This window comes from Stegodyphus dumicola, chromosome 3 (genome assembly GCF_044657685.1).
Source record: "Stegodyphus dumicola isolate Sdum_Otavi_A_Nest chromosome 3, ASM4465768v1".
NCBI lineage: Eukaryota > Metazoa > Arthropoda > Arachnida > Araneae > Eresidae > Stegodyphus > Stegodyphus dumicola.
Window position 1 is genome coordinate 113193667 of NC_140770.1, and position 27658 is coordinate 113221324.

A 27658-nucleotide genomic window follows, 5' to 3' on the forward strand; every position below is an offset into this window, starting at 1 on the left:
TTTTGAAATTTTAGTTTAGCAACGGGAACATTCAATGCCTAGATTTTGTCGAATCCTTTTCAAGATCTACATTTCGAAGCTTTGCTCTTTTATTTATATTTGAAGGTTTCGAATCCTGAATTAAAGCCATTAAATATTTTGACTCCAAAAACTTTGGTAAGATTCACTTTATTGATATCCTCTAAAAATGTATATTTAAAGAAAAAAACGAAATAACGAAACTGTTGCAGCTTTAACAGGCCTTAATTACCAGCATTACCGTAGGCTACATTATTTCAAAGAGCTACTGAGCAAAGTGTGTAGGTTTCATGAATAATAGGCTTTTTAGACCTCTCCTGCCCGTAAAAAACTCTTGAAACTTCTCGATTATTCTAACACAGAAAACCTGCTTCTAAAGATACTGGATATTTCTAGCAGTTTTTGTCATGATGTATAGATGCTGCGGTGTTAACATGATTTCATTTGTCCAACAATCAAATTACTCAGCCACTACTATTGAATTTTGAAATATTTACTAAAGTGTGAAGTATTAACTTTCTTTTAACGAGCTTCGTAATTCCTCATTCACAGAAGAACTAACTTCATCAGGAAAACGCTGAAGATGGTGTGGATTTACGGCATCATCTGAAGTGAATGTTAAGTCACGAAAGAAATTTTGAAGAGAGCGGAACGAGTAAAAGTCCGATAGTATGATATGAGTGGCAACACTTTTCATCCCAACTCCAATAAATTTTTTCATTGATCAAACTTGTGTACTCTCTTGTTTCCAAGCTCCGAGCAACGAGTTAACAAATGAGTTCTACTCTGTACTGTCGCCAAATAGTCAGTTTCAACAAACATGTCTTTCAGAAAATTCCAGAACACATTAATGGTACTGGAACTGCATTCCATTCTGAAAACTCGAAACCACGCACAAGTTTGATCACTTGGCAAAAATTATTGGAGATTTGATGAAAAGTATTGCCACGTGTATCATAGTTTCCTGAACGTGTGCCGTCAGACTTTCGCTGTCTTCAAAATTTCTTTTGTAGTATAATATTCATTTCATATGAGGCCTTAAATAAGCACTTTTTTACGCTTTTCGCTGATAAAGCTAGGTTCTTTCGTGAATTACGAAGCTCATTAAAAGAAACCAAAATGCTATCGAACAAAACGGGCAATATACCAATGACTGATCATCCTTCTATATATAAATAAAGGAAGGACATTTGAAGAACATAGAAAAAGTACGTCTTGACTTTTCCAGGCAGCCCTACAAATGCTCAATTGTTTTTATTAAAATTATGTTTTTAAAATTATGTTGAAGAAATATATCTTTGAAACATTTTAATCATAGGTAAACGGTTATTCTTTCCTTTGTATTATCATTTTCACTTGAAGGGTTCAGAAGGTTCATGAAATTTCAAAATTTCAGGAAACTTAAAATTTGTCCCACTTGTAGTAAATGAAATGAGTGTGATCAAATGATGTGATAGACGCAACTTTCGATTCTAGCTCTTTAGACTCTTTGGATGATGCAGTTTAGACTCTAGTTGTTTAGATTCTTTGGACACTTTGGACTTTATTTTATTTCCAATAAGAGAGTCTGTGACGAGTTGTTAAGCTCCCAAAGAAATTCTCCTTTTCTCGTTTGGAATAAATTCGGATTCAGAAGGACGATGGTTCAAAAAATGATAGAGGAAGATGAAACCATTCTTATGTTTCAGTGTTAGGATGGAAGTGGAGTGAAGGAAAATACGATCGTTGCTGTAAGAATTATTGAATGGTTAAAATATCAAATGACCATAATTAAAATTTTTGTCTGTTAAAGTGAATTCTTTTTTTATGTGTAAAAGAAGTGCTATAAAACTCTATCCCCTTTTGATATAAGATTGCACCTTGTATTCTGATAACAAATTGAACAAAAGGAAAGGATTTTTAGGAATGTTTAGAGATGAAAACTTTTAATCTTTCTAATGATTTTAATAATTCCATATTTGTAACTCTCTGCTTCATATATCAAAACTTACACCCTTCTTCACTGGTAACTTTCAGAGTATTAACACCCTTTCTCGAAAATTAACTTCTTCAAATAAGACATTTAAGCAAAACATTAGTTCATAAACTTAAACAGAAGCATGGAGAATAAGAAAATGCAAGTAACAGAAATAAGTTTCAAGTATATGTTCTATTAAAGTCTTAGGCTATGATTCAAACCACAATAAATTTGTGTTTTTGAACGCAATAAAATTACTGATCTTTTTAAGTAGCTGCAGGCAAGAAACTTGAAAAATCGAAAGAAAGGTGCATATTCGCATTTAAATTAAAATAATATTTATTGATGTTTTCTAATATTAATCAACCCGTGATTGAAAATAATTACTGTATTACTATTATGTATTTTACTGATCTCTACGTAAATAATAATAATAATAATAATAATATAGAATATAATTAATTCCTACTGTTACATTCTTGAGTTCCAGCATTTAAGGATGAGTTAATTCAATATAGAAATAATAGAATATGCTGAAAAGTAATAACCCTGAAATCTAAAAGAATTTGTATAAAGAATAGGTACAATTTTTTTGGTATGTACTCTAAAATAAATACGAATTATATCTTACGGTACTTTATAGTGAACTTTGAGAAGTCAACTATACTTCCTTCTTCAATGTAATATAAAAACTTCAATTTATCTTTTAATTATAGCTGTAAGAGGGTACCCAACTGACAATTTAAAAGCTATAAATATACTTCTAGCCCTTCACGGTTTATTTTTAGAAATTTATTTTACCTTTATGCAGGACCGGGTTTTGATTTGACGACATCCTGAGCTATGTGAAATTTAGGGCCCTTAATGAGGGATATGTGTCAATTTTTTTTATATGTGATATAGTACAATATTTGGAGGTGGTCCTCAAGAAAGTGGGGGCTCTAATCTATAGCTTATGCACCTTATACGCAAATTCGGCAATGCCTTTATTCAACGAACCTTTTCGTCATCGGAATTCATTTCAATAAAATACATCATTTTAAATAAAATTAATTTGTAATGCATATATTTGAGTGTTTTAGAAGCACTATTAATGTAATTAAAGAAACATATTTCTTGTGTTGATATTGCGTACATCGTACACAGCGCATTTATTTATTAGTCCAAACGAGCTTTGTCCCTGAATGACTACTGTTTTCGTTTTGCGACTTTGCGTCAAAACCCCATAAACGGCGCATTACTTTTCAGATCGTTGCCACCATATACCCTGTATTATATTTGAAGTAATACTCTACAATAAATACGAAAGTAATACTCTACATTAATACCCTGTATTATATATTATATATATTAGCGTACGAACTAGGATTTTTCTTTTAACCTATATTTATAGTATATAAAGCCCTGTATTATATTTGAAGAAATTAAATAATGAAGAATAAGTGTATGTATGTTTCTCGCATTGTGATAAAACAACGGTACCTAGAGCCACCCAGTTTTGAATGATGTAATCCTACTGCGAATATGGACATCTGAAAGCCCAAATTTGAAATTTGGTATTTGTTTTTTTACCGATTTCATATTTTGTAAAACTTTAACGAATTTTTATTAACAAACTCAACGCTTTAAAAGCGAGCAATGGCAACACTCTAGGGGGGGGAGCCTTTTTATCTCCAGCGAGCGGAACTCCAGCGCGCGGAAATTCTAAAGATAGGCTCATTTTAAAATTATTTTGCGACATTGCTGTTGAAGTGAATTTTATGGTTTAAATGCAAAGAACATGATATTTAATAAATAAATATAACATGCAAAACGTTAAAAAAACGCCCCTTCGGACGTAATTTAAATCTGAAACCTCTCAGATTTTTTTTTTTTATCTTTTGTTTTCAGATAACTAAATTTCTATATTTAGAAACATGCAATTTATTTTAAAAGATTTTTCTTTCTATTTGAATGTTACGATTCTGTGTAGTGAAAAATATGTTTGATAAAAGTTTATAAAAATTAACTTGTATCATATTTTTATGCCACCATTTAGTATGGTTGATATGAGCGCTGATTAGGTCTCGCTAACAAGATTTTGATGTTAATGAAAACTTTGTATTTTCCCTAATGAGTGTGAGTTGAAATACTTCTTCTTTATATTTGTCTTCCTCTCTCTCTCTCTAATAATAATCATGTGCGCATAGTTAGAGAAATATTACACACGTACATGCATAGAACAGCCTAAAACAACCACCATGTGTCATAGGCACATTATATAGAGAAAACGCTGTATATGCGTGTTTGCTTAACAGTTCGAAAATACATACTCCTCATTCATTGCAAGTAAACCCCTTCAGAATTGTACCTAAATTAGTATCAGCTTCTGGTTCCCAAAATCTACTGAGCAAAGCATTGCGCCTCAGTGCAATAAAACGACCTTCTAAGCAAATGGGGTCCCCTTTCATATTCATATACGTTATGTTTCCATAATTAATTAAAGCCCAGTGTGAAGACGAACTGAGGCCTGGGGGATGAATGGGAAAAGCCCCTGCCAATCAAGGCCCACTCGCGGAAGGTAAAGCTTAAGGGGCTGCTTACTGATAAGGAGGTTAGTGACGTCACAGCACACGCCGAATGATTTCGGCGTCGTGGGGTACGCCGATAACACCAGGGACGTAAAAATGGAACCCCGGGATTATAGGGATTCGTTAAGAGGAGGGTTGGATTTGGATTTTGGTATCTATAAAATCCCAGTGAGCGAAAATAGGAATACTTGGGTATTGAAAATGGGTCCATTTGAATAATGAACACTGAGCATTGTTTGAGTAATGTCCTTATGAAATCTTCATTGAAGGAAAATTACAAAACCTCTTTCGGTATGAAATGTATAGCAAAAGAGTGTTTAAGGTTCCATATTCTTGGTACAGAGAAAAAAGATCACTCACCAAATTACTAATCTTCTTAATTTAAACCAAATTTTTTATTAATTAATTATAGTAAGGAGAGAAAACTAATTTCTACTTCCGGTAAAATCTTTTTTGTGATTAAACGTTTTACCTCAATATAGAATATTTAGCTATTTTCACAGTTGTTTGAAATATTCGTACGTGTTTTTGTGATATTCCATTGCTTTTAAAGCTGACTTTATTCGAAAGTTTAATTTGTCATGCATCTTGGGTTACGTACTGCGTGACACTTAAAACTCACACGCCTTTCTAAAGTGTTTTTATATCAAGATTATCCTAATTCTTTATTATTAACAGTTTTATACTCTAAAAAAGGATCAGTGATGAATTATCGTGGTGCATGTGATCAGCTTCAGTCACACGTGTAAAAGTGTCGAAATTCGAACTTTATAGGTAGCATTTACGCTGAATTATTTTTCGCTGCATACTTCGCCGTTAGAATTAAATGCAAGTGATAATCAAAATTATTAAATTAAGATGACTAGTAACTAGAAAATTTTATTTTGACGAAGGATCGAGCTGTTATTTTAATGCTTCAAGCTTATCTATCATTCATCCTGAATATGTGGTGCATAAAAAGTACAGATGTATTAACTAATCTATAGTTAATGGAAAATTTTAATCATAAAATATGATGATAAAACTGTAAAAAAGGGCAGAAAAAATAGCTGTGAATTATATAGCGCTCGCAGCGCGAGTTAATCGGCACAGATTTTTTTCTAAACCTCTAAGTGAGATTTTATAGTCTGTTACTTTAGGTAAGGTTATTAGGATTAAGGTTATTTAAGTTTATTAAGGTACTAGGGTTAAACACCCTTATCTATCATCCATCCTGTTGATGCATGTTTGTAAATATATAGTGTCCATGCGGCATGGGGGCACTCTAAATATTCGGTGAACCGAAAGTCCTCTCGAGAAGTTGATGGTTGGGAAAGAAGGGTAGGAATCCTTCGTACCCGTCTTTCTGGAGTGCTGTCCATTAAATTTGGGGGTGAAACTGAGCTAAATCGTACTGTCACCTGTAAGGTGCTAAAGGCTGTTGCCAACAGCAGGCGTAAACTTGCGCTCCTTGCCACGAGGTATTTCGTGGGCTTAGGCTGAACCACCACAACAACAACAGTTCTTTATATCAGAAGAATCATACTATCGAGATAGACTAGGCAATAAAATATATGTTGGCTTTCTCAAAAGTATGCTAAGCAACAATAAAAGAATATAAAATACTGTCATGTAAAAACCTAAAACATACAAATCTTACATATTACATATCTAGATTTTACTTATATTTCAGATAAAATTTATTGGAATAATCTCACATAGCAGAACATAGTAATATGAAGTGTATTTGTTTGTTTCAAGAATAATGATGAGGGGGGGTGGGAACCTACATGAATTATTTTGTAAAATTTTTAATTTTTAATGTGCATTTTCCATTACAAAATTTTTTAATAAAACTACATCTTAACTTATACTAACCTAACTATTCCTCAACTCCCGTTTGTCAATTATTTATCATGATTTAAAACCTTAAGAGTTCCATATCGTCAAGTGCAAAATGTTCGGAGGTACTGGGTCTATAGGAAACACTTAACAAAGTTATTAAAGTGTGCTCCTTACTCCAGTGCAAAATCTCGATCCCGAAGGCGAGCGATTTTGCGTTTAGAATTTCTGTAAATCTTTTGAAAATGTGCTGGAATTAGCCTAAAAATAGTCATTGAAAGTTAAAACAATTTGTGATTAAATATTTCTTCGAGTTGTCACGTAAAGGTGCAGGATTCTTCTGTTCTTGACTTATTAATGCATTATTAAATTTTTGCTAATTCGTCGTTTTATTTAGCAGCGACAATGAAATAATTTAAGTTTCTCACTGAGGGTTCACTCAGATGATAATGTTTTCGTAAAACTGTCTATCCTATTTTGAGAAATTTTGGTATTAAAAGCACTTGTCCAAGATCTGTTTACTAAATAAGTAGAATATTTATTCTCTTTTTCTCGAATACAGAGAACTTTTAATAATGTTCTTCTTGAGCCTATCACGTCTTTTTTCAGATTTTCATTTTTTTAATCCTTTATTATACCTGAATTGATTAAATTTTTAGATACGCTTCGTTCGGACGACGGTTTTGTCGTCATAAAGCTTTATGGTTTAAGACGTAAACGTCATTAAGAACAACCTGTTTGAAAGCCATAGCCAGTCAGGGAAAGGAAAGTTGCGCGTGGGTAAATATGTATTTGACTAAGCGAAATCATCGACCGATGTTTGCTTCGTTGTGATTTGTGGTTCTTATGCCAACTTGACATAAAGTAAAAAAGTTAGAACTGCTAAGCAAAATTTTTGAACTAGATTATGTAACCTAGTAAGGGCAGGTTGTAAATAAATTAGGTATTTTTTTAGCAGGAGAAATGAAAAATGATCAACGCCTTCGCCGGGAATCGAACCACGGACCTCTGGAATACGCGCCCGGCGTGCAGACCACTACACCACGAAGGCACGCTAAGAAGGCGGGAGAAGTACCTTATATACCACTTCCCCTCTTTTAAAGGGCGACGGGGGTTTTTAGGGAACCTAGTCACCCAATCCTGGGTGTAGAGAATCATCATCCAATGCCCTTTCAGTTCGGGCGTCACTGAAGAGACATTAGGTTATTTCGAAGCAGGAATGATGAAAAATAAACAACACCTTCGCCGAAATCGAACCACGGGCCTCTGGAATACGCTCCCAGCCTGTTGACCACTACACTATGAAGGCATGCTAAGAAGGCGGGAGAAATATCTTATAAGGTTGCTTAGCAACGAAGCTTGTGTTAAACCTGTTATGATTTTGAAACCATCATATGAACTAACCTTTGGATACCCGTCTGTAGGGAAATCTTGACCGTCTCCCAATGTGGGTAGCTGGAAAAATAAGCAGTTTGTTTAAAATATTTCTTTTGTTATTGATGTAAAACACATATACTCTTCAAAAATTTTTCAGTTTATGGATTCCTCTAAAGGCAAGTAAATCTCTTTTGCTAAGTAAATTGTTTTTCCATCTACAAAATTAAATAATAAATAATCTTAAAGCAGTTTTATAATTTTTTTGGAGGAGAAGAGTCTTTTATTCTGTCCTTACGTACAGATATCACGAAAAAACATCGTTAAATTTCATTCGATAGCGGTCAAAATGGATATTTTCGTTGAAATATGCTGCCTGAAACTTTTCGCGATTACAATACTTCCTTTTTACTTCGTACAAGGAAGTAAAAAGATCTAGCAAATTAACAAAAGAGTAGCTTCTTAGTTCTCTGACTAATCATAATTCGAGGCATATTCATACGATATATTATAACATAGTTTTGTTACATTTAACTCATATTTTAGAAAACTAAGGTTATTTCTTCTAGTGTTCATACTATAAATTTTTCGTAGGAGACAAGCCTTTCATTATTTTATAAATATTCCAAGCAGGAATTTATCTCATATTTAAGAAATTTAACCATGTTTTTTTATACGGAAGTTGAAATCTATTTTGCCATTTTAGTAGTTTTGCCGTCTAAATTATTACTAGAAAAATGTCATGCACTTTCTAACCAGATCGTGATCAGTATTTTGATGTTACATTTGCATTTTTTTCCAGTTAATAATCTCTTTTTCAACTCTTTCTTTTATGGCTTTTTCTTGCCACCGAAAAAAAAAAAAAAAAAAAAAAAAGAAAGAAAAAAGAAAAAAAAAAGAAACCACATTGCAGTTACACATTTGACTGGTTTTCTTGCATAAAAAGTGGTTCCAAGCAATGATCATTCCAAGCACGCGATGACGGAAGACAATATGTGTTATTGAAATCGATATACTCCACACTGAATCTTAATTTTCTGCAATCGTATCTTTGCTAAAAACGACACTATTTTTTGATGAAAGATTTTAATTTCTTGTTACTGTTGAATCTCTACTTTTCACAATTACAAAGTAAGACGATTATATAAAATAATATATTGCAAAAGTCATTGCAAATATGTATGGATATTATTTATTAGGCTCCTGCTGTTTTCACATTCTGATTTTTTTTTAAATGTCTTGCCTTATATTTAATTAGCGTATTCTGCAAGAACTAGGGATTGATTCTACACTTTAGTGTAGAAAACTGTTAATTAATAAATTATATTTCTATTGCAAAACTTGCACAATGTGATCAGCGTGACGTTAGTAAGCGTGACAAGCTGCGTGTTAAACGAGCATACATTAAGAAATTAACAGTGCGTCCAAAATTGTACAAAATATGTGCTTTGTTTTTTTTTTATTAAAATTAAAACGTTGTAGAGTTATTATATTTTTTTGGAAGCAGGAGACTTGAAAACTGCGCAATGCTCTCGCCGAGCCTCGATTCCTGGACTTCTTTAACACGCGTCGAGTGTGCTCCCAGTTACACCACGAAGGCATGCGGAAGTAAGGGAGAAAATACCTTATACCGTAAACTAGTATAAGTTTAGAATTTAAAGGAAATCTTTGTTAGAAACATTCTATATAAACTTAAGGAATATAGAACTTCTATAAAACTTAAGACAATCTTAATCTAAACGTTCGTTGTTAGAAACGTGCCATATTAACGCATTCGAAAATATTTAATAGCTATACATTCTCAACAAAAAAGAAGCTCACAATTTAACTTTACAATAAGACAAATATAAAGTGATTCTTATAGTTTATGATGTCTGTTTGTAATGTTCATGTACTTGATTCATATTCACAGTCATTTTATTGAAAGGCAGTTGGATAGAGTGAAGTTGCTCAAGCTCAATTTACCAGAGATTTACAAATGCTGCTCAGAGTGATGTTACGGTTGTAGCAAGAGTCGTCTGCCGAAGACCGTTTAAGTAATAAAAGAAGCAAGTAAAAGCCGCTTTTAGTTTTATTGAGATGTTTCATTATAATAATACGAGGACCGGAAAGTAATGTCGCTTTCTTACACTAAATTCAAACGAATACATGTTTTACAAGTTTTTTTAATTAACAATATAATCATTCTCGTTATTAACAGCCTTTTGCCATCTAATGTGCAGATTTTCAATCCCAGACCAATAAAAATCAATTGGTTTTTGAGTAAAATATCTCATACAAATTTTCAAATTTTTGCCGAATAAATGGAAATTCAATGCTGCGATATCGACCGAGTATGGTGGGTGGGTATTGCAGTATCTCCCACCCCAATTCGTTAATTTTTTACAATGTTCGTCTTGCACAGTGCGGTCTTGCATTGTCGTGTTGCAGAATGACGCCTTTTCTGTTGACAATTGATATTTTTCGATTAAGGATTCGTTCACTCCATCCAATGGTTTACAATAAAGGTCTGCATTAACAGTTGTCCAGGTTTCAGCAATTCAAAATGAACAATTCCGCGAATACTCCATCAAACACCCAGAAGCGCTTTTCTGGGATGTAAACCCTTTGTAATCCCTATTAAAACTGCCAATTGAGTTTTGGATTATCATATAGGACTTATTTTTGTATCCACTAATCAAATGATCAAAAAACAGTTCTGTATGGTGCCGTTGAAGCAATACGTTGCATGTGATGGATAGGTTGGCTTTGTTCTTTTCGGACAGATTATGGGGGACTCAATCACTTGCTTTGCTTATTTTTCCATTCTGCTTTAAATGTTCTTGGATGGCCGACCAAGGTTGGTTAAGAGTGTCTCACATGGATTTGCTTTTTGAATTTTGAATCTTTACGATTAATATTGATGCGTACGTACGGGTTCGTTTGAATTGAATGCACTAGTCCAATGAAAAAGGAACAAAATTTATTATTATCACAACAAAAATTCTTAAATTTCCTCAGATATTCGTGCAGTATTACAATATCTCACAGTAGTTATCTTTTAACTACTCAAACGTTCAAGAGAACTTAATTCAAAACAGCTAAAGAAAGCTAATCTGCGAATTTGCTACCATCAACAAGAGCAGTTTTCTAAACAAACTTTTAAAACAACAACAAACTAACTGATTAACAATTACTAATTGAGAGGTTTTCTTGCCGCTTATATAAGCTTTTTTAAATGCGTGAGAATTTTTTAGCACTTTCTCGAAATCAAAAAGATATATTTATTTATTAAATTATAATGCACGTGCTGTTGTATTTTTAATTTTCTGGCTTAGCTTTCCTTTAATATTCGTCACGCGCTGCACTGCACGGGGAATAAAACAATTTAATTTATAAGTCTACTAACATTATCTGTTTAAATACCAAATTTGTAACAATATTAACCACTTCTGCCCTTAGAATGTTGTTGTCGACATGCGCAGAAACACATTAATTTCCGGTCCCCCTATTGTATATACAGCTCTGCAAAACTTGTGGTAAAACTGTATCCCAGCAACGAATAGTTTAGTGATGTTGATTTGTATGCTAAACTTCTAGTTTGCCTACCATTTCTCACCACCGTACAGCTCTTTAAACCTTTGCTATACACTAGATTTATGATATGAAGATGATTAAGCTTATCTTGATTTACTGATGAATCGATATTTAACAACGTTTGCCCATGCAGGATTGTATTTATCGACAGTTTCCTTCAAGTTGAAGATATTCGCAGTGTAACAACTAGCCAAAATTCCACATACAAAAGTAATGGAGAACAAAAATGTATATATTTACTTTGGCAGATAACAAATTGCTGGGTAACAGCCAAAAAGCACAGCTTTCGGCGATTTTTACCATGAACGTTTTGAAGAATGGGATTCGTTATTTCAAGATGTTATAGATGATATAATTTTGAGCATGTCGTTTATCTTTTCACTGCTGCGTTATATGACTGGGGTGGCCAAACTTCATATCAGTAAGAGCCCCATGTTGGAATGCAGAAAAGTTCCAGAGCCACAACTACATTTTCCCAAAAACCTACCAGTTCATATTTACACCATTTTAAAAGTAATGAAACATTTCTAATGGAAACAAACGTCTCTTTCTAAAAAATCATTCTATGACAGTTTGCCTTCAACATACGATGATGCGTCGAAGACAAAGCGGAATTTTGCGGTGTCTTTGTTTTCTCTAATACAGCTTGATGCTTGAAACGTTCTCTATTTCAGTTTCTAAATCCTCTAATTCTTCCTCCATATCTTCTTTCAAATGTTCACTTATCACAGCTTTGTAATTCTCACGAAATTTCTGATTCTTCTTAATCTGCGCCATAGCGATTCAAGTCATTTTTCTGGAACCTCAAAATTATCCTGTTTCTTCTGAAAGTATTCGAATTCTCGAAATGTTTGAAAAAACCGTCTTCTAAGCTATGGCTGTCATCAGATTTCTTATGAATTCTCAAAGCTTAAAATTACCATAAATTTTCCCTCAAATTTGATGTCGAGTAAACTCTCAAATTATTTTTAAATTGTATCAAATTCTGTTTGATATTAAATGTTTCTCATGCATTATGTGCATTTTCTGTTCCGCTCTCAGACCAGCTCAATTTGGTTTCTAACTACTAATGATTCAGAAATTCGGCTGACACTTCCTATAACCCTTTCTGGCACGCTACCCTTTAAAGTCTGAGTTTTGATAAAAAATTAAAAAAAGGTAGACAGTCTAATTAGGCCTAGAGGAGTACACAAGTATAATTTTGTGAAGATAGCACTTATCGTTTTAATTCTGTGGGTGCGCCCAAAGTGGCACACTGATTGAGTAGGGCTTCGAAAAGAGTGCGAAAACGAGCATTGTCGTCAATGAACTGACCGTTGAGATGCGGAGAAACAAAGAATACAGACTATCAGTTGTCCTAGATTATCGGTAAGCCCGGTCTGGGCATACCTAGGGTTCGCCGTTTCATTTTAGGCAAGATTTCAAGCTAAAATTTAAAACTAATATAGAATAATCAGATTAGCATACAGCCAAAAAATAACATAGAAATTTCTTTTCAAACAATTCCTTTTATACTCTAAGAAAAAAATCTGGAAGATTTATTTTTTGAAAAATGAGGGTCTTAAAAACTAACCATGGCTAAAATATATGTACTGGTTTGTGTTGATCTGCCATCTACTATAAATAAAGAAGTCTCAGAGTAACCTATAAATACTTTTTCATTCAAGTTTTCTGTGCGTACAGAAGGAAATTTTTAGGCGTGTTCAGACAGGACATACTGTGTCGCAAAGGGATAAAACATCCACAAGCATATTTCATTAATTTGTGAAACACCCCAAGCAAATCTAAATTTGAGAGATTTTTTCACAAAATTATTTGATAGAAAAAGTACAAATGTTTTGCTTTTTATGTGTGTGAATAACGTGATTAAGTTTCTTAACTAACAAGAAAATTACTTATTTCGTTGTATAATATACAACAATACAACTAATGCACATGTTTATATACATAAATTGTCTTACATCCTAATTTGTGTCCTGTTAACAGCTCTTTTTGTTAACTATGCACCTATTTCCATTTAAATCTATTTATCGGATTTTGATCCTGCGCGTGAATATTACGTGTGAAGTTTAGTTTCATGGTTTCAGTTTCCTATTTATAAATTTCTCAAATTTAAGACGACCATTTTCAGTAAAATTAGGAAAAAAATAATTCAAGAATCTTTACAATTAATATTAACCATTTTTACAATAATACAGGATTGGAGTTCATACGTGGAATGAAATACACATCCTTACAGTGGCTACTTAAAGTATGGAAATACATTAGTTACAAAACCCTCATCGTGGAACGTTCTGCTTGTCCAGAGCTTTACCCATGCTCTTTGTTCAAGTTAATCCGTCCGCGTCGCCATTGTCTTTCTTCAGTACAGTCACAGTCAAGGTTATGTTCTTGAACAGCTTGTTTAACGTGATTAAAATTAATATGTATGTAACCGTAATACTAAGGCATAGCTGAAAGAAAACTTAATGAGATTTTGCAATAAAACAGAAGTACTATATATACTTAGTGTGTATTCGTTTTTAATTCAAAATACCGCGTTTTTGCTCAGAGGTTGAAGTAGATGACACACGAGTTTATTTAAGCAGATTTATAAATGCGTAAATAATTTAAGTGCATATGTATGTAAATGAGTGAAATGCTATTAGAATAAAAATCTGGTTCGTGATATATTATTTTTATCACATAAATGCAATTATCTGAAACATTAAAGGAAAATTAAGAAGCAATTTCAGTTTGAGAAGCGAGATTTCCCGTGTTTCCCGTTACTTGAACGCTTGATTTTAAGAAATTAGCGAACAAATGGCAAACAAAACTGTATAGCGAACAAATATGCTCTAAACTGGTAGTTTACTTATGTAAATATGTTTTACTCTTTGTTGAAGACACATTTCAACTGATTATATTTCCCATAAATATATTTTAATTAAAAGAATATTGACATATACATTACTCAATTAAATTGTAGCGGTAAAGAAGGGCAAAAAAGATTCCACACATATGTAAGATAAAAAATATGAAAGCGAACTTCTAAATTTAATTAACTGTAGCATCGTTTATTTCATTTGGGAACAATATCTCTCTGTCCTAAAAATAGCGCTATAAGTCTAAACTGCGTCATTCAAATTAATCATGCGATCTTACGTAAAGCTTAAAAGATAGATATCTCTGGCCCAATCAAAATAATTCTAAACCAAAACTAACTCGAACTGAAAACTGACTCCCCGCCTTCTTCCTCTGAAGATGCAATCACGCTTTTATCGCTATAGTATCAAAATTGTAAATGTATAATAAGCGTGAGTAGAATTCCAAGTGATTGTGGCCACAATTTAAATAAATAATGGAATTTTATCCGGCTCGACTGTTTATTCTTCATCAAAATGGATGGACGCTCTAAGCCTCAAGTATCTACGCCATCAGTACTTCTAAGCTTCTACGTCGTAGTGTTCCCACATCAGTGCTTCCAAATTTGTGCTTTATTATTACATTTTTTTGGCGCAGCTTTTAGGCATCTACATTTCAGTGTTCTTCAATCAGTGCTTCGAAATTTGTGAACACACGCACTCACATATATATATATATAATATAAATTTAGAATTAAAGATGAAAATTAGGACGTTAAATACTAAAGTCAAGAGCTAAAGCAGCTAACATAAAGTAAAAAATGGAATTAAGAAACTTAATCAACATTCACAACCCACAATATTTTAATATAAATTCAGATGTATTTTAAAATATTTAAGAATATGAAAATTTTTAACAAAATAATAAAACTGAAGTTTGTGAAGGTGATCGTTAGGTAAAAGAAATGAATCATGATAAAATGCTGAAATGTTGAAAGTAAATTGATGTCACATTTTTGAATCAGTTAAAACTCACATCATCAGGGGGGTAAACGTTTAAAATGCAATCGTTCACATCATGAAATCTGAGAATGCATTTCATTTATTTTTGATGTTCAAAAACCATTTCGAAATTTAATTACAAATAAGGGTGCTTTCAGAAATTAAAAAAAATGCCCCCCTACGCATATCGGAGATCATTAAATTCGAAAAAGAACAAGCAAAATAAATTCATATATGACATTATATAAAACATTGTGTACAATAATCGTAATAAAAAATGGTCAATGAGAATGGTGGATAATAATAACCTGGGAAAAATGCTATAAATAAAGTAAAATAAAATAAAAATTATGCAGTAATTTTGACAACTAGAATTTATTGCAAATAATCTACTTCGTAAACTCAAAAATAAAAGATTTTAGAATAGTTTAAAAGTAGAAAAAGTCAAGAATTTAACCCCTTTTTGCCATTTTTCTGTTGTACCTTTAAGAAGAAATCTTGTGGCTTACTGGATGTGATTTATTGCACAGAGAAATTAGGGTTATATTAGGATGGTGAGAAATGTGCAAATGGAAGAGTAACTTCAAAAACATTTAAAATATAAAATGATGAAAATTATGGTGACTGAAAGTGAGTGGAAAACTAAAATAGAAAAAGAATAGCATAAAATATTCACAGTGTTCGGATCAAAACTAAAAATCGAAATAAGCCTTGTTTGTGAAAGAAATTATACCAAAATAAATATTTACATAAATTACAAAATTAAAATCCATAAATTTAAAAGTTACATATCTGTCTCGCTACCCCTTTCGGCTTCCTATCATTTAAAATTTTCTTAGTGAATTAATGGCAAGTTTAATAAAACAGAAGTTACTGAAACTCCTAGGAATTTTATTGTTTTTCAGCTTGTAGGAAGGATTAAAATTTTGTAGGTCTGAAACTGAAGTACGAATATTTTTAATTCTTATAATTTGTTTAACAATGGTATTACCTATTACATGTAGAAACGTTGGAATGCTAATTAATTAATTTATATTTTATAATTAAATCTTCTTTTAATAAAATAGTTTAATTTGGATACAATTAAATATCTTTAAATTGAGGTAGTCAATTTGCTTTTGATTAACAGTTGTTGATGTTGCAGTTTTATTTAGCGTGAGGCAGTGAGAGTAAATTTTTCTAGTTTTAAAATCCCACATTGTTAACAGAAATAATGTCATCAGTGTAGCGGTAGGTCTGATATACTAAAATGTATATAAATGTGCAATCAGATAGGTCATCATACTTGTTTTATGTGCTTACAAACTGATGAATACATTGCTAAATCACACAATGTGCTTATTTTCCAAAAATATTATAACTCTTCCTTTTTTCTCTTTTTTTAGGTTACATCCATGATGTACTTCCTCCTTCTAGTTTATTAAGCTATGACAGATTCACTTTCGAGAATTCTCGAGACGACGTGTTTGATAAAGAGCTGGATCTCAGCCGAAGAGGCCGAGATCGAAATCGGGACCCTGACCACAGTGATACCTCTTCTTTCTGCAGTCATGTCTCTGAAAGCAGTTTAAGTCCTGGATTAGTGCCGCCATCTCCGCCAACATCTGTGACTCCTCCAACTATTCCATCCGCACCTAGTAGAGGTACCGCCAGTTTATTATTTCAGTTACTTTTTACTAATTTAAATTCCATTAATTACCTGAGTTAACTTATTAAAAATAACTATTATACCAAACACACTACCACATGAGCTCAGCTTTTGCACGTAATGTAAATGAATTATTCTTAAACAGCACAAATTGTGAAATATCATACTGTAAAATTTTATTTAAAAACTATAAAGGTTTTATACCGTAAAGATTCATTCATGAGAAATATCGAACTCATTGTAACATAGTGGTAACATAGTCATGTTACCATCTACAGTTTCCAGCTGGGTCAAATCCCAATGAACTGGATGACTGCAAGGGCATTTTGAAGGTTTTCCTATGTGTAATGTGAAGACAAACCAGTTTCCTATATAAAATTGTTGGCAAAGGCATTTCTTTTCTAAAGCAGAGAAATTGAAATAATTCATATCTCCAGTTACATCAAGCGTACATCCATCCTATATATGTAGAATACATATGTACCAAATATTATAAAAGTCGCTTAACAGAAATGTTTGAAAAAATATTCAGTCGAATCCATGAGTCAAAAATCTAATCATTCTCGGTAATTTTTAGCTTGTATTCCTCTTCTCATTGTTTTAAGTAAGTATGTAATTTAAATATAAACAATAGATCTCATATATTTTATAAATACATGAAAAAATAGTAAACTATGAATTCCAGTATTTACGTTTTAGCAAAAAAATGGGAATAGCTTATTAAAAGGTGAAGAACTTTTAATTTGTTTGAATTATAAGCATTATTGTCGTTGCGCCTAAGTGAATTTGTGGGAAATTTGTCTACAGATTATGTAGTAGCAGAAGCAAAATTTAAATTCAAATGTTATATGAGGATTCTAAAAACACAAGTTGAAAGCTTTAAGACCTTATATTATTTCGGTATAACTTAAGTAATAAATTAACAAACTTGTGTAAATTATGAAGTCAATATAATTAACTTAAATGACTGCAAAATATTATTATGTGTCTGAAACAAGTATATTAGTTTCCAAACAAACAATAATTGACATGTAAATTAATGTGTTAATATGCTACTATTGTTTACTATTTACTAAATTTTACAGTATCTGAAAGTGTTGTATAATATTTCAGATTGTAATGTTATCTAACGCCTTGAATTTAGGCATCAATGCAATTTTAATTTGATAAAAATTTCTTAAATGTTTGAATATAATGAGTAATAGTTTTCTTTTCATCGGAACGATTTAAGGAAAAATTGAAAATCCATCTGTCTCTGTAGCGAACTGATTGGTTGATTCAAACACTTATATTTTGTTCTTAGAAAAATACGTTACATTTTTTTATTTTGAAATTACAAACGTAACGTCTTCCTTGATATCTTGTACAAGAGATAGTAAAGAGGGGGCGAATCCTAAATTTCCTTGAATCCGAATTATTAAAATTTCCTGAATCTCTCGAATATTTAAAATCCTTCAAATAAAAAATGAAAATAAGAAACATTTTACTCTATAATAAAATATTTTAAACTGAATGTTATGAAAAACAATTTTAAGAACACAGTTTTTGAAACATATTCATATTTAGTAAACCAAGTACATGTTTGAATTTCTTGAATCTTCAGTTCCATTTTCTCAACATTATTTGACAAAGATATTTGAGAAATGGCCAAACATTTAAAATGGTAGACAATTGCAGTCATATGCACCACGCAGTCTTTAAGAGTAGACAGTGTTAGGGTATAAGTAACTAGATATATCTGGGATTTATTCGAATAAGTTATCGACGGTCCGAGCAATCAGTGTGGCTTAATAGCTAGTCTTCAGACTCATTGAAAAAAGCATATCACAGCAGATACTTGCAATTCCCCGCAGATTTCCCTAAATGCCATTCTGTAAGATTTCAATATTCAGGAATGCCATGACGTGATGCTGGAATCCAGGTAATTCAGATATTCAGAGAATTGCGACCGGTTTTCAATGAACGTTTCTATAGGGTATCTTCATAAAGTAATCTATAGATTAATCTCTCTAAAGTTAAAAGTTAAACTATTCGTCGGATATTTACACTCTAGGATTTAAATATTTCCGATTATAAAAGGAGCCCAAAGATTTAAATTTCGAACACCCCACTCCTAATAACTAGTCAGAATTAAATGTTTAACTTTTTAAATTTTGATTACATAATTATGTAATTAATTAAAGATGGAACGGGTGGGGCATCATAATATGTAGATTTTTCTCTAAATTTTAATTCTGAAATCAGACTCTTTTCCTATTTAGTTCTTTACAATAAAACCTAAGATTTGCATCAAAGAATCGTTGCTTCCACTTTTCTGTACGAAGTATTATGGATATAAAATTTCTTTATACAAGTTATAAAAGTATTCTATTTATATAAGGTATAAAATTATGGGTTTCTGTATTATGGTTTTAAAAGAGTTAATAATTAAAAATTATCTGTCGAGATTTATTATCTATCCTACTTTAAATTTAACGATAAAGCTGTTTGGTTAACTACACAATTGTCTAGATTGTATGATATAGGAAATTATAGCAAAGTACTCGAGTGCTAGCTGCCGAAGAGAAGGGATGCCTTCGTAAAGAACATTATGAGGGAAGCTGGCTCGTATACACATTACATAAGGGAAAAACCAAGAAAACGCTCATGCAGCCAGCCCGTTCGCCGGGATTCGAAAAGAGTGTTCAGCGGCTTTGCAGATCGACCTCTGGTCGGGTACAGGTCGTTAGATGTTAATGATCAATATATATTACACAGATATTTTAAATGTACTTGTAATAGCATGGAAAGTATCTAATTATTAATTGCAATAAATATATTTTATTTATTTATTTTTTGCAAAAATTTAATCATTTATTTGTATTTCTGTGTTTTTTCGAATTAATAAATGCTCTCTAACTGGTAAACGAATACGCACATACAGAGAATGCTTACACATTTTTAGAATGATTTCGATAAAGAATTAAAAAAATCAAATGTTTGGGAATGAAAATTTCTATCAACACCTTATTATTCGAAATTAGAAATATTGTTTGCTACTTTTAAATTTAGACTTCTTGCGAGATGCTGCATGTAAAGAAACTGTAGACTAAAGATATGTGTCTATGCTTTTCGAAGAGAAATGTTTTTCTTCGAAATTTCAAAAAAATTAGGAAATGCATGGTATTAAAATTTCTCAGTGCAGAATAACCAATATAATTAATCTGAAAGGGAAAAACCATTAATCATTACTTCTACATGGAAAGAATGGAAAGAAGACTCCAAACGAAAAGCTGCAATGGTGTATTTTGTTTCCAATATTTCTGAATTTAAGTCGTTGGTAACAACAGAAAATTCGCCGATGCAGAAATCAATTGCAAAGTCTTTACATCTTTGGCAACAATAAATAAATTAATAAACCAAAATTTACAACTTGAAAAAATATAATCAGGAAAAAGGGTAAGATCAGAAGATAAATAGAAATACAATGTGATCCGTAATGAAGATGGGTTTACCTAAACGACTGCAGCAAGAAGAGATCTATTTATTATCGAAAACAAAAAGAGAAAATGTACAAATCTAGTTCTGTCAATGCAAAAAAGGTTTCAATTAAGCGTTTATGATTGTAATATGATTCTCTTAAAATAAGAAATTAAAAATAAGAAGAATGAGAAAAAAAATTTAAATCAACTCAGTGTATTATCAGGATAAAATTTTATGTCCGATATTTATAGAAAAAAATTTCACTTCTTTATCCCAGTGAGTTTCAAAGAGTGAAACTTCGTCAAGACGAAGCAACTAGTCCTACTTCGAAAAGTACCAATGCATTCTTTAAAAAAATGAAGATTGATATAGGTATTGTAAATATACCTTTTCAACGTATTTATGCGATATCCCGTCTGACGTTTCTACTATGGACTATTGTGCTACTGATTTCTTGAAAAGAGTTCTTTCTAAACCCAAACTCACTATGACTGATGGACTTTGAAAAGTAATGGAAGAAGAATGGAGATCAATACCCCTGGAAATTTTATGAAAGGCCCTTCTGCCATACAAATCACGCTTTTTGTTTATAGCTCAAAAAAAAGCGCTACCTGATCGAACATTTAAAAAGCATTCTGTGCATTTTAAACATTAACGACCCTGAAATCATCCTAAAAACGGCTCTGAAATCATCCTAAAAATGTGTAAACACCGACTGTAGTTCATTAAATATGATTTACATTTTAAAACTTCCTTCAAACGTTTTACTATACTGCATATAATTAATTTCATTTCAGTAAGCTCCAATAATCTGGTGAGTGATCCTCAGTTCCATGTATTTTCCAATGGAGTGACCGTCAGTTACACCTATGACGCCTTCTTCGTCTCTGATGGCAGGTCGCGACGTCGCAATGCTCTGGGACTGCCAGAACAGCCACCTCAACGGGACAGACCCCGCTATACATGCGGTGAATGTGGTAAACATTATGCTACATCCTCTAATTTGTCTCGGCACAAGCAGACCCATCGCAGTCCGGACTCGCAGCAGGCCAAGAAATGCGAGACATGCGGCAAAGTGTACGTGAGTATGCCAGCCCTAGCCATGCATCTTCTCACCCACAATCTGAGCCACAAATGCGCTGTCTGCGGCAAGGCCTTTTCAAGGCCCTGGCTGCTGCAGGGCCACATGCGCTCGCACACGGGTGAGAAGCCTTTCGGTTGTGCCCATTGTGGCAAGGCTTTTGCTGACAGATCCAACTTGAGGGCTCACATGCAGACACACTCCGCCTTTAAACACTACGCCTGCGCTAGATGCAACAAGTCCTTTGCCCTGAAATCATACCTCAACAAACACTACGAATCGTCCTGTTTGAAAGACCCTGTTCTTGGAGCCCTTCCTCTGAACCCCACCTCGCCGCCTATGGGACACGATTCGCGACTGCTGCTCAGAACTTGAAATGCTATGATTGCGTCCAAATGCCGCAGACTGAGTGTATATAAAATACGGACCATTGAAAGAACGCATCGAAGTTAAGATGAATTGGACCAGCTGTATTATATCTAAAGGTAGAAAAGTCAGTACAATTTCATGAGAGAAAATAATGTATAATATTTTCTGCATTTCTTACTCCATTTTATAAAGTCTGTTGGTAGGATGCTAGAAAACAGAAACAGCTTTCAGATTTTTACTTTTAGCCTATTTAGACTGCGAATCTATAGTAAAATGACTTTTTGAGAAAATACTTTCGCAATATTCAAATAGTGTAATTATAATATTTTATAATATTCTAAGCCAATTAAATTAGTTATTTCATGCTATTTGATTATGGAAATCACAGCGTACTATAACATAATTAAAGGGAAGCTGCAGAAGGAAATTTAGTATAAAAGAATGACCTTTTAATCAAATAATCTAGGTAACAAGCTATGAATAGAAGATTTTAAGCTAATTTTTTAATCTCTTTGGCAAAATGCGCATTAAAATTTGTATAGTTCCCCAAATCTCAGCATTTGTTATTTTTACCAATTTGTTTCATATTGGTATCGACACCTACAACTCATATTGCGTGTTTCCTGAGGAAGAACTGATTACTGTATTGGAAAAGTTTAGATTTTCAAATGTAGCACAAGTATAGCAGCAGCTTTTATCATTTGGCTTTTTCTTGAAATAATAACTTATTTTATAGCTTTTATATATTTTTAAAACTCATATTTGCTCTCATATTTTTACACTTTGCTTATTATTAAACATCAATAAAGTTCATTAATATCAATAAGGTTCTTTTAAAAATCCGTAATAAATTTCTAGATTTTTCTTTTACAACACAATGTTTCTAACATAAATGTAAACCAAGCAGCAAGCAGAAATATTGAGACAGATTTTGGCAACCGCGCAAATTTCCGCAATTTTTGTACCATTTATATTTCACATGCTTTTGTTTGTAATGTTCAAACTTGATTTTCACTCATTTAGTTCAATTTCTAACCCTTTAAAACTCTGCAGTTCCAACTAGTATTGCAAATGTCAGAAACGTTGCAAGTAACTGCTTTTGCGAATGTAAAGCTTGGAACCGATTGTTATTCTAGCTATACGCATCAATTCCACCAAATCTTTGAGTGCTTAATCTTTAGTCAAGAAATCCTCTCTGTCAAACAACATATTCAACAAAACTTTAAGGGTATAAGCTAAGAACGATTTATCTAACCTTAAGTACATTACGACGACCTCAAAAGAGAACTCTAGGATAAGTATGCAACATGCAGTTGAATTCATCCTTGAAAAGAAAACGCAAAAAGGCGTTCGTGGCAAATCCGTTTTTGCAAATCGTATTTTGTAAGGAAGTGAAAATACTAAGAGAAGAAAGCTTGCTCAAAATCTGTCTAAACAATGCTCTAAGAATCTAAATCTCTCAATTTCTAAAACGGAGTTTTATCTCTACTGTGCATACTTATTGAGAAAGCTCTTTGGGATCCAAAGATCCGTAATAATCCCCAAAAATATATTTAGCGTCCAAGGAATAGGCGTTTCTTGAAGCAGTACTGAAGGAAATATTTAGTGCACAAATGTTTGGTTTGTGTAAGTTTTCATACGTAAAGAAAACGGACAAAAAGAATTTTTAAGATAATTGAAAGCTAAACAAGGGTAATATAACAGATTAAAATTAATTTCTACAAAGAATAATTGAAAGAAAATATATGCTGTGAAAATTTATTTTCCACGTTATTGATATTTCAAGAAAAGGTACTTTTGTTATCATTCCTGTTGAAACTTAGGTTACTCTGATTAGCTACTTACAATTGCAGTGTAATGTAATTACAGAAATATAATTTCAATGAAAATAATACAGTAAATAATACAGCTTCAATAGACTGAAAAAGTTTTGGATTTCCCGAAAGATATTTTCAAATGTCATACTCAAATATACATGTGAATAAGAAGCATATTTCCTGAATTTATATTAGTAGTAAAAAGAGACAGTTGACAAAATACTAACATTTAATATGCTATATAATGTATTATAAATGAAATACATTATATACAATGAAATAAAGACAACTATTCATGTGCTTTATTTTCTTAGACGTATCAAAACTGCCCTACTGTTTCTCCACAATTACTGATTCTTACACTTACGAACTTTGCATAAATGCCCCTGATAAATATCAGGTGTAATTATTCAACATCGAATTAACTCCCGCATATTAAGTATCATTTTATGAATTACGACTTGCATCAAGCTCCAAATATGTTTAAATGTCTACATATATTTTGCTTTGTGTCTTTAATTTAAATTATTTTATATTTTTATATGAGGCAAATAATAAAAAAATGACCGATAACATTGCATTCTATGAAAATAATAAAACTTTAACTGAAGCAAGTAAGACATTTTAAGGCAAAAATTATACTAATATTAGAAAACTTCAATTCGGACATGCCAGAAGAAATATAAACTGCATAACTCTAGTAATTTGGAACTACTGCGAATATTCATTTAGATCATTATCTTCTATGAGTATTGTTATTTTTAGAATTGTTTTCGATAAAATTGCGAGGCTGTAAAGCTAAAAGGAAGCTTTTATCAAGAGATATTCAGCATTTGTTATGTCAAAAACAACATGCTTTGTGTAGCATACCTTTCGAAGTATTTATTAGAATGTAGTTTGCAGCTTTATTGTAGAATCTCAAACATGTAAATAATGTTTTCATACTGAACATATTTCTCTTACATTGCATACATCGATAGAGAAATCAAAGTGCAATTTGAATTATGGAGAAGTTTCATCTCGAAAAATTTTAAAACTAGATAGCTGGAGGTGCAATAAAATCTCCAAAATCTAAAGCAATATTCTAAGGCTGAAAACCTTTAGATACTTGCCTGCGTGTATCCAAAGCAATAATTAATAAACAATAATACTGTCAGATATAGCAATAATTTTTCTATAGTGAGACCATAAATTAGTGAGTATATCGTATATCATTTAACATTGAAAAGTTTTGAATTTTATTGGATTTTTAGCTGCTTTTTAAAGGTGTTTTCATATTTAGAATGTTTTAGTATACATTAAATGACGATTGCACAATATATCACTTAAGTGATATGCTACTAAACGTTTTTACTTAATAGTATAACCTCGATATTTATAAATTCAACCAGCCTATCAATTGTATTAAGCTAAAAATACTTTTAAAATAGATAGTGTTTAACTTGATAACAAATGTCTTTCTATTTATTAATTTTGTGTGATACTAATTATGCAATATAATTACTAATAATAACTTAATGTTAGAATTCTTATTGAAGTTAGTAGTATTAATTTATGCTCCTAAATTTAATTAAATAGATTTTTGATTCGTTTATGGAGATACAGACAATGCATAGAAACTTTCAAAATAAACAACAGCTCCCGATGAATTCAACAAATATTTCCAAATTAAAATTTTTATCAGTTACTTTCAAATAGTTCAATTAATATTTGTTATGAGATAAATATAACGCTAAACATTTACTAAATATGTATTAAACTCAAATGCCTTTTTTGAGTATTTAAAGATTTTTATTGAAATTAGATTGCTTGAGAAATGTTTTTGTAACATAAAAATACCCGAAAAGATTTTAGCATAAAATATTTTAATCGTTTATTGCATAAAATAACAATTCTTTGCAATTATTTATTCGGTTAATTATATATAGATATAATATATTATTTTCCTAAATTTCATACTATACATATAAATAATATAACTAGTTGATTTTAGGTTCTTAATACTGAATTAATATTCTCTGCTTTATGAATAAATTGAAAGATATTTGTATCATGTTTATCTTTTACACTGTTTACAATATGTTTAGTTCATTTCTTTTATTTAATTGTTATTGCAAGTTCCATTTGTGTACTCGTTTAAATAAAAGTATTATTTTTATTTTACATGAGCAAAGTTACTTAGAATTATCTATATGTCAATCTTCATTATTCCAGCCATGCATTATTTCGTTCAAAGTTTCGTCGTGTAAGAAACTTGAGTGCGTATATTAGGAGTTAGTCAGCTTATTTTCAGAATGTCCAATTAATGTGGAGAAATCTTTATTTTTATTTATCAGTTTAAGATGACATATTTTGATTAATGTATATATGTATAAAACTATATATAATGCTACAATTTAAAGTAATGTAATATATAACTTGTGAATATTCCTAATCCGAATCAAATGCCATTTAGAAACGTTATTCAATATGTTCTTATAATAAAAAAATAGGATTTTCAACAGAATGTTTATCATTATTTATACAAATAAGAGGAACAAAATCGGATAATTAAAAGGAAGATTCAAAATGAATTTTTTAAAAGCCTTGTTTTATTACTGTAGCATTCAAGTGATTGGAAAATTTTCATACTTATTACAATAAAACTTTTTCTTACTTATCTAAACATTTGTAAATAAATGTCAAAATTCTTTAAGTTGCTAATTAATTATTAACTTTTCTAAATTGTACATGAGTTTAGAAGTCACAACGGATTAAGTGAGGTACAATTTAAGAGAGTAAACCAATAATTAAAATCAGGTTAAACGAATTTTAAAGAAATTCTTTATGCAATTCTAAACAAACCTAGAATAACTATATCTTTCTTAAAACGCGAGAATATTCACAAAATATTCTGGGATTGAAAAATAGCGTCGCTTGATGAGTAGCTCTTTAAAATCAAAGACTAACTTAAGTCTAATTATACCTAATTTTAAAGTTTAACATTTATTCTTGAGTTTATGACCATGAAGCAGTCATATATTTTAAAATGTATAAGCTAATGTAACAATATTTTCCGCAAATCAATCTAAGTTAAATTAAAACGTTATGAAAACTATAGTTGAACAAATGACGAGATAAGAATCATTGTGAATAAATGAAGACTATCTAATCTTCATTCTTAATATTGATAATATTTTCATCTTATTTTCTAAAATATTAAACATATTTATAGAAAAATGTAATAAATTATTAATCATTTAATTTATACTTTTATTTAAGTTGCACGGAGATTCTTTTTTAAAATGAGGAAAAATTAGCTAACTCTTTTAATATGAAAAACAATTTGCAATGTTGGTTCATTTATGATTTTAAATTAATTGCTGATGATATTCATTCAGATGTACTACATATTAGAATTCCGAAAGCAATAAATTATTTCTGATCACTATTGCAGCAAATTATCTATTGTGCTGTAATTTTCCTAGCATTTTATTCAAGTTTGAGAGCAATAAATATTTACGATATTTTAGCTGTCAAATAAAGTCACTATAGAACGTAATTCATACGCAGAAGCTTTAAAAGTAATAAACATTTCCCATGTTTCATCATTCTCTTATAGAAAATGATATATTTCCTGATATACATGTACATAAATTATTTAGTTATTTTTGCCATTTTCTCATCTGTAGTTAAAAAGCAGTTTCTGTAAATTTATATATTATATATGCAAATCGATTTTGCTAATATGTCAATGACTGCTATTGAGAAAACATTGTTGTAGACCTAAGAAACTGTCTGCTTTAAAAAAGTTTACTATTTCCATTTTGTGAAATAAATAAATTAATAAACTCTTGTTTCAGAAACGTGTCTTGAGTTTCTTCTATGGAGACTTTTTGGTTGATTCATTCTATGTATACGGATTACCACAGTTCACATAATAAAGTTTAATAAATGCATAATATTATATTTAAAGAAATTAAATAATGAAGAATCTGCATGAATGTATGTACGTTTCTGTGGTAAAACAACGGTACCTAGAGCCATCAAAATTTGAATAACGTAATATTCCATAGAATATGGACATGTGGAGGCCTTAATTTGAAATTTGTTTTACGATTGTTTTCATATTTTATAACAC

The 27658-nt window shown here is 31.3% G+C and overlaps 1 protein-coding gene across 1 annotated transcript in view; it reads left to right on the top strand.

The window, feature by feature from the left end:
• The window catches only part of LOC118182553 (uncharacterized), a 73937-nt gene extending 46558 nt beyond the window's left edge, over positions 1–27379 (top strand). The window contains exons 2-3 of the mRNA XM_035351918.2: positions 16547–16804; positions 21069–27379. Of these exons, the coding sequence (XP_035207809.1) occupies positions 16547–16804; positions 21069–21727 (917 nt within the window). The 3' untranslated portion in view covers positions 21728–27379. The remainder of the gene's footprint in view (positions 1–16546; positions 16805–21068) is intronic.
• The last annotated feature ends 279 nt before the right edge of the window (positions 27380–27658 follow it).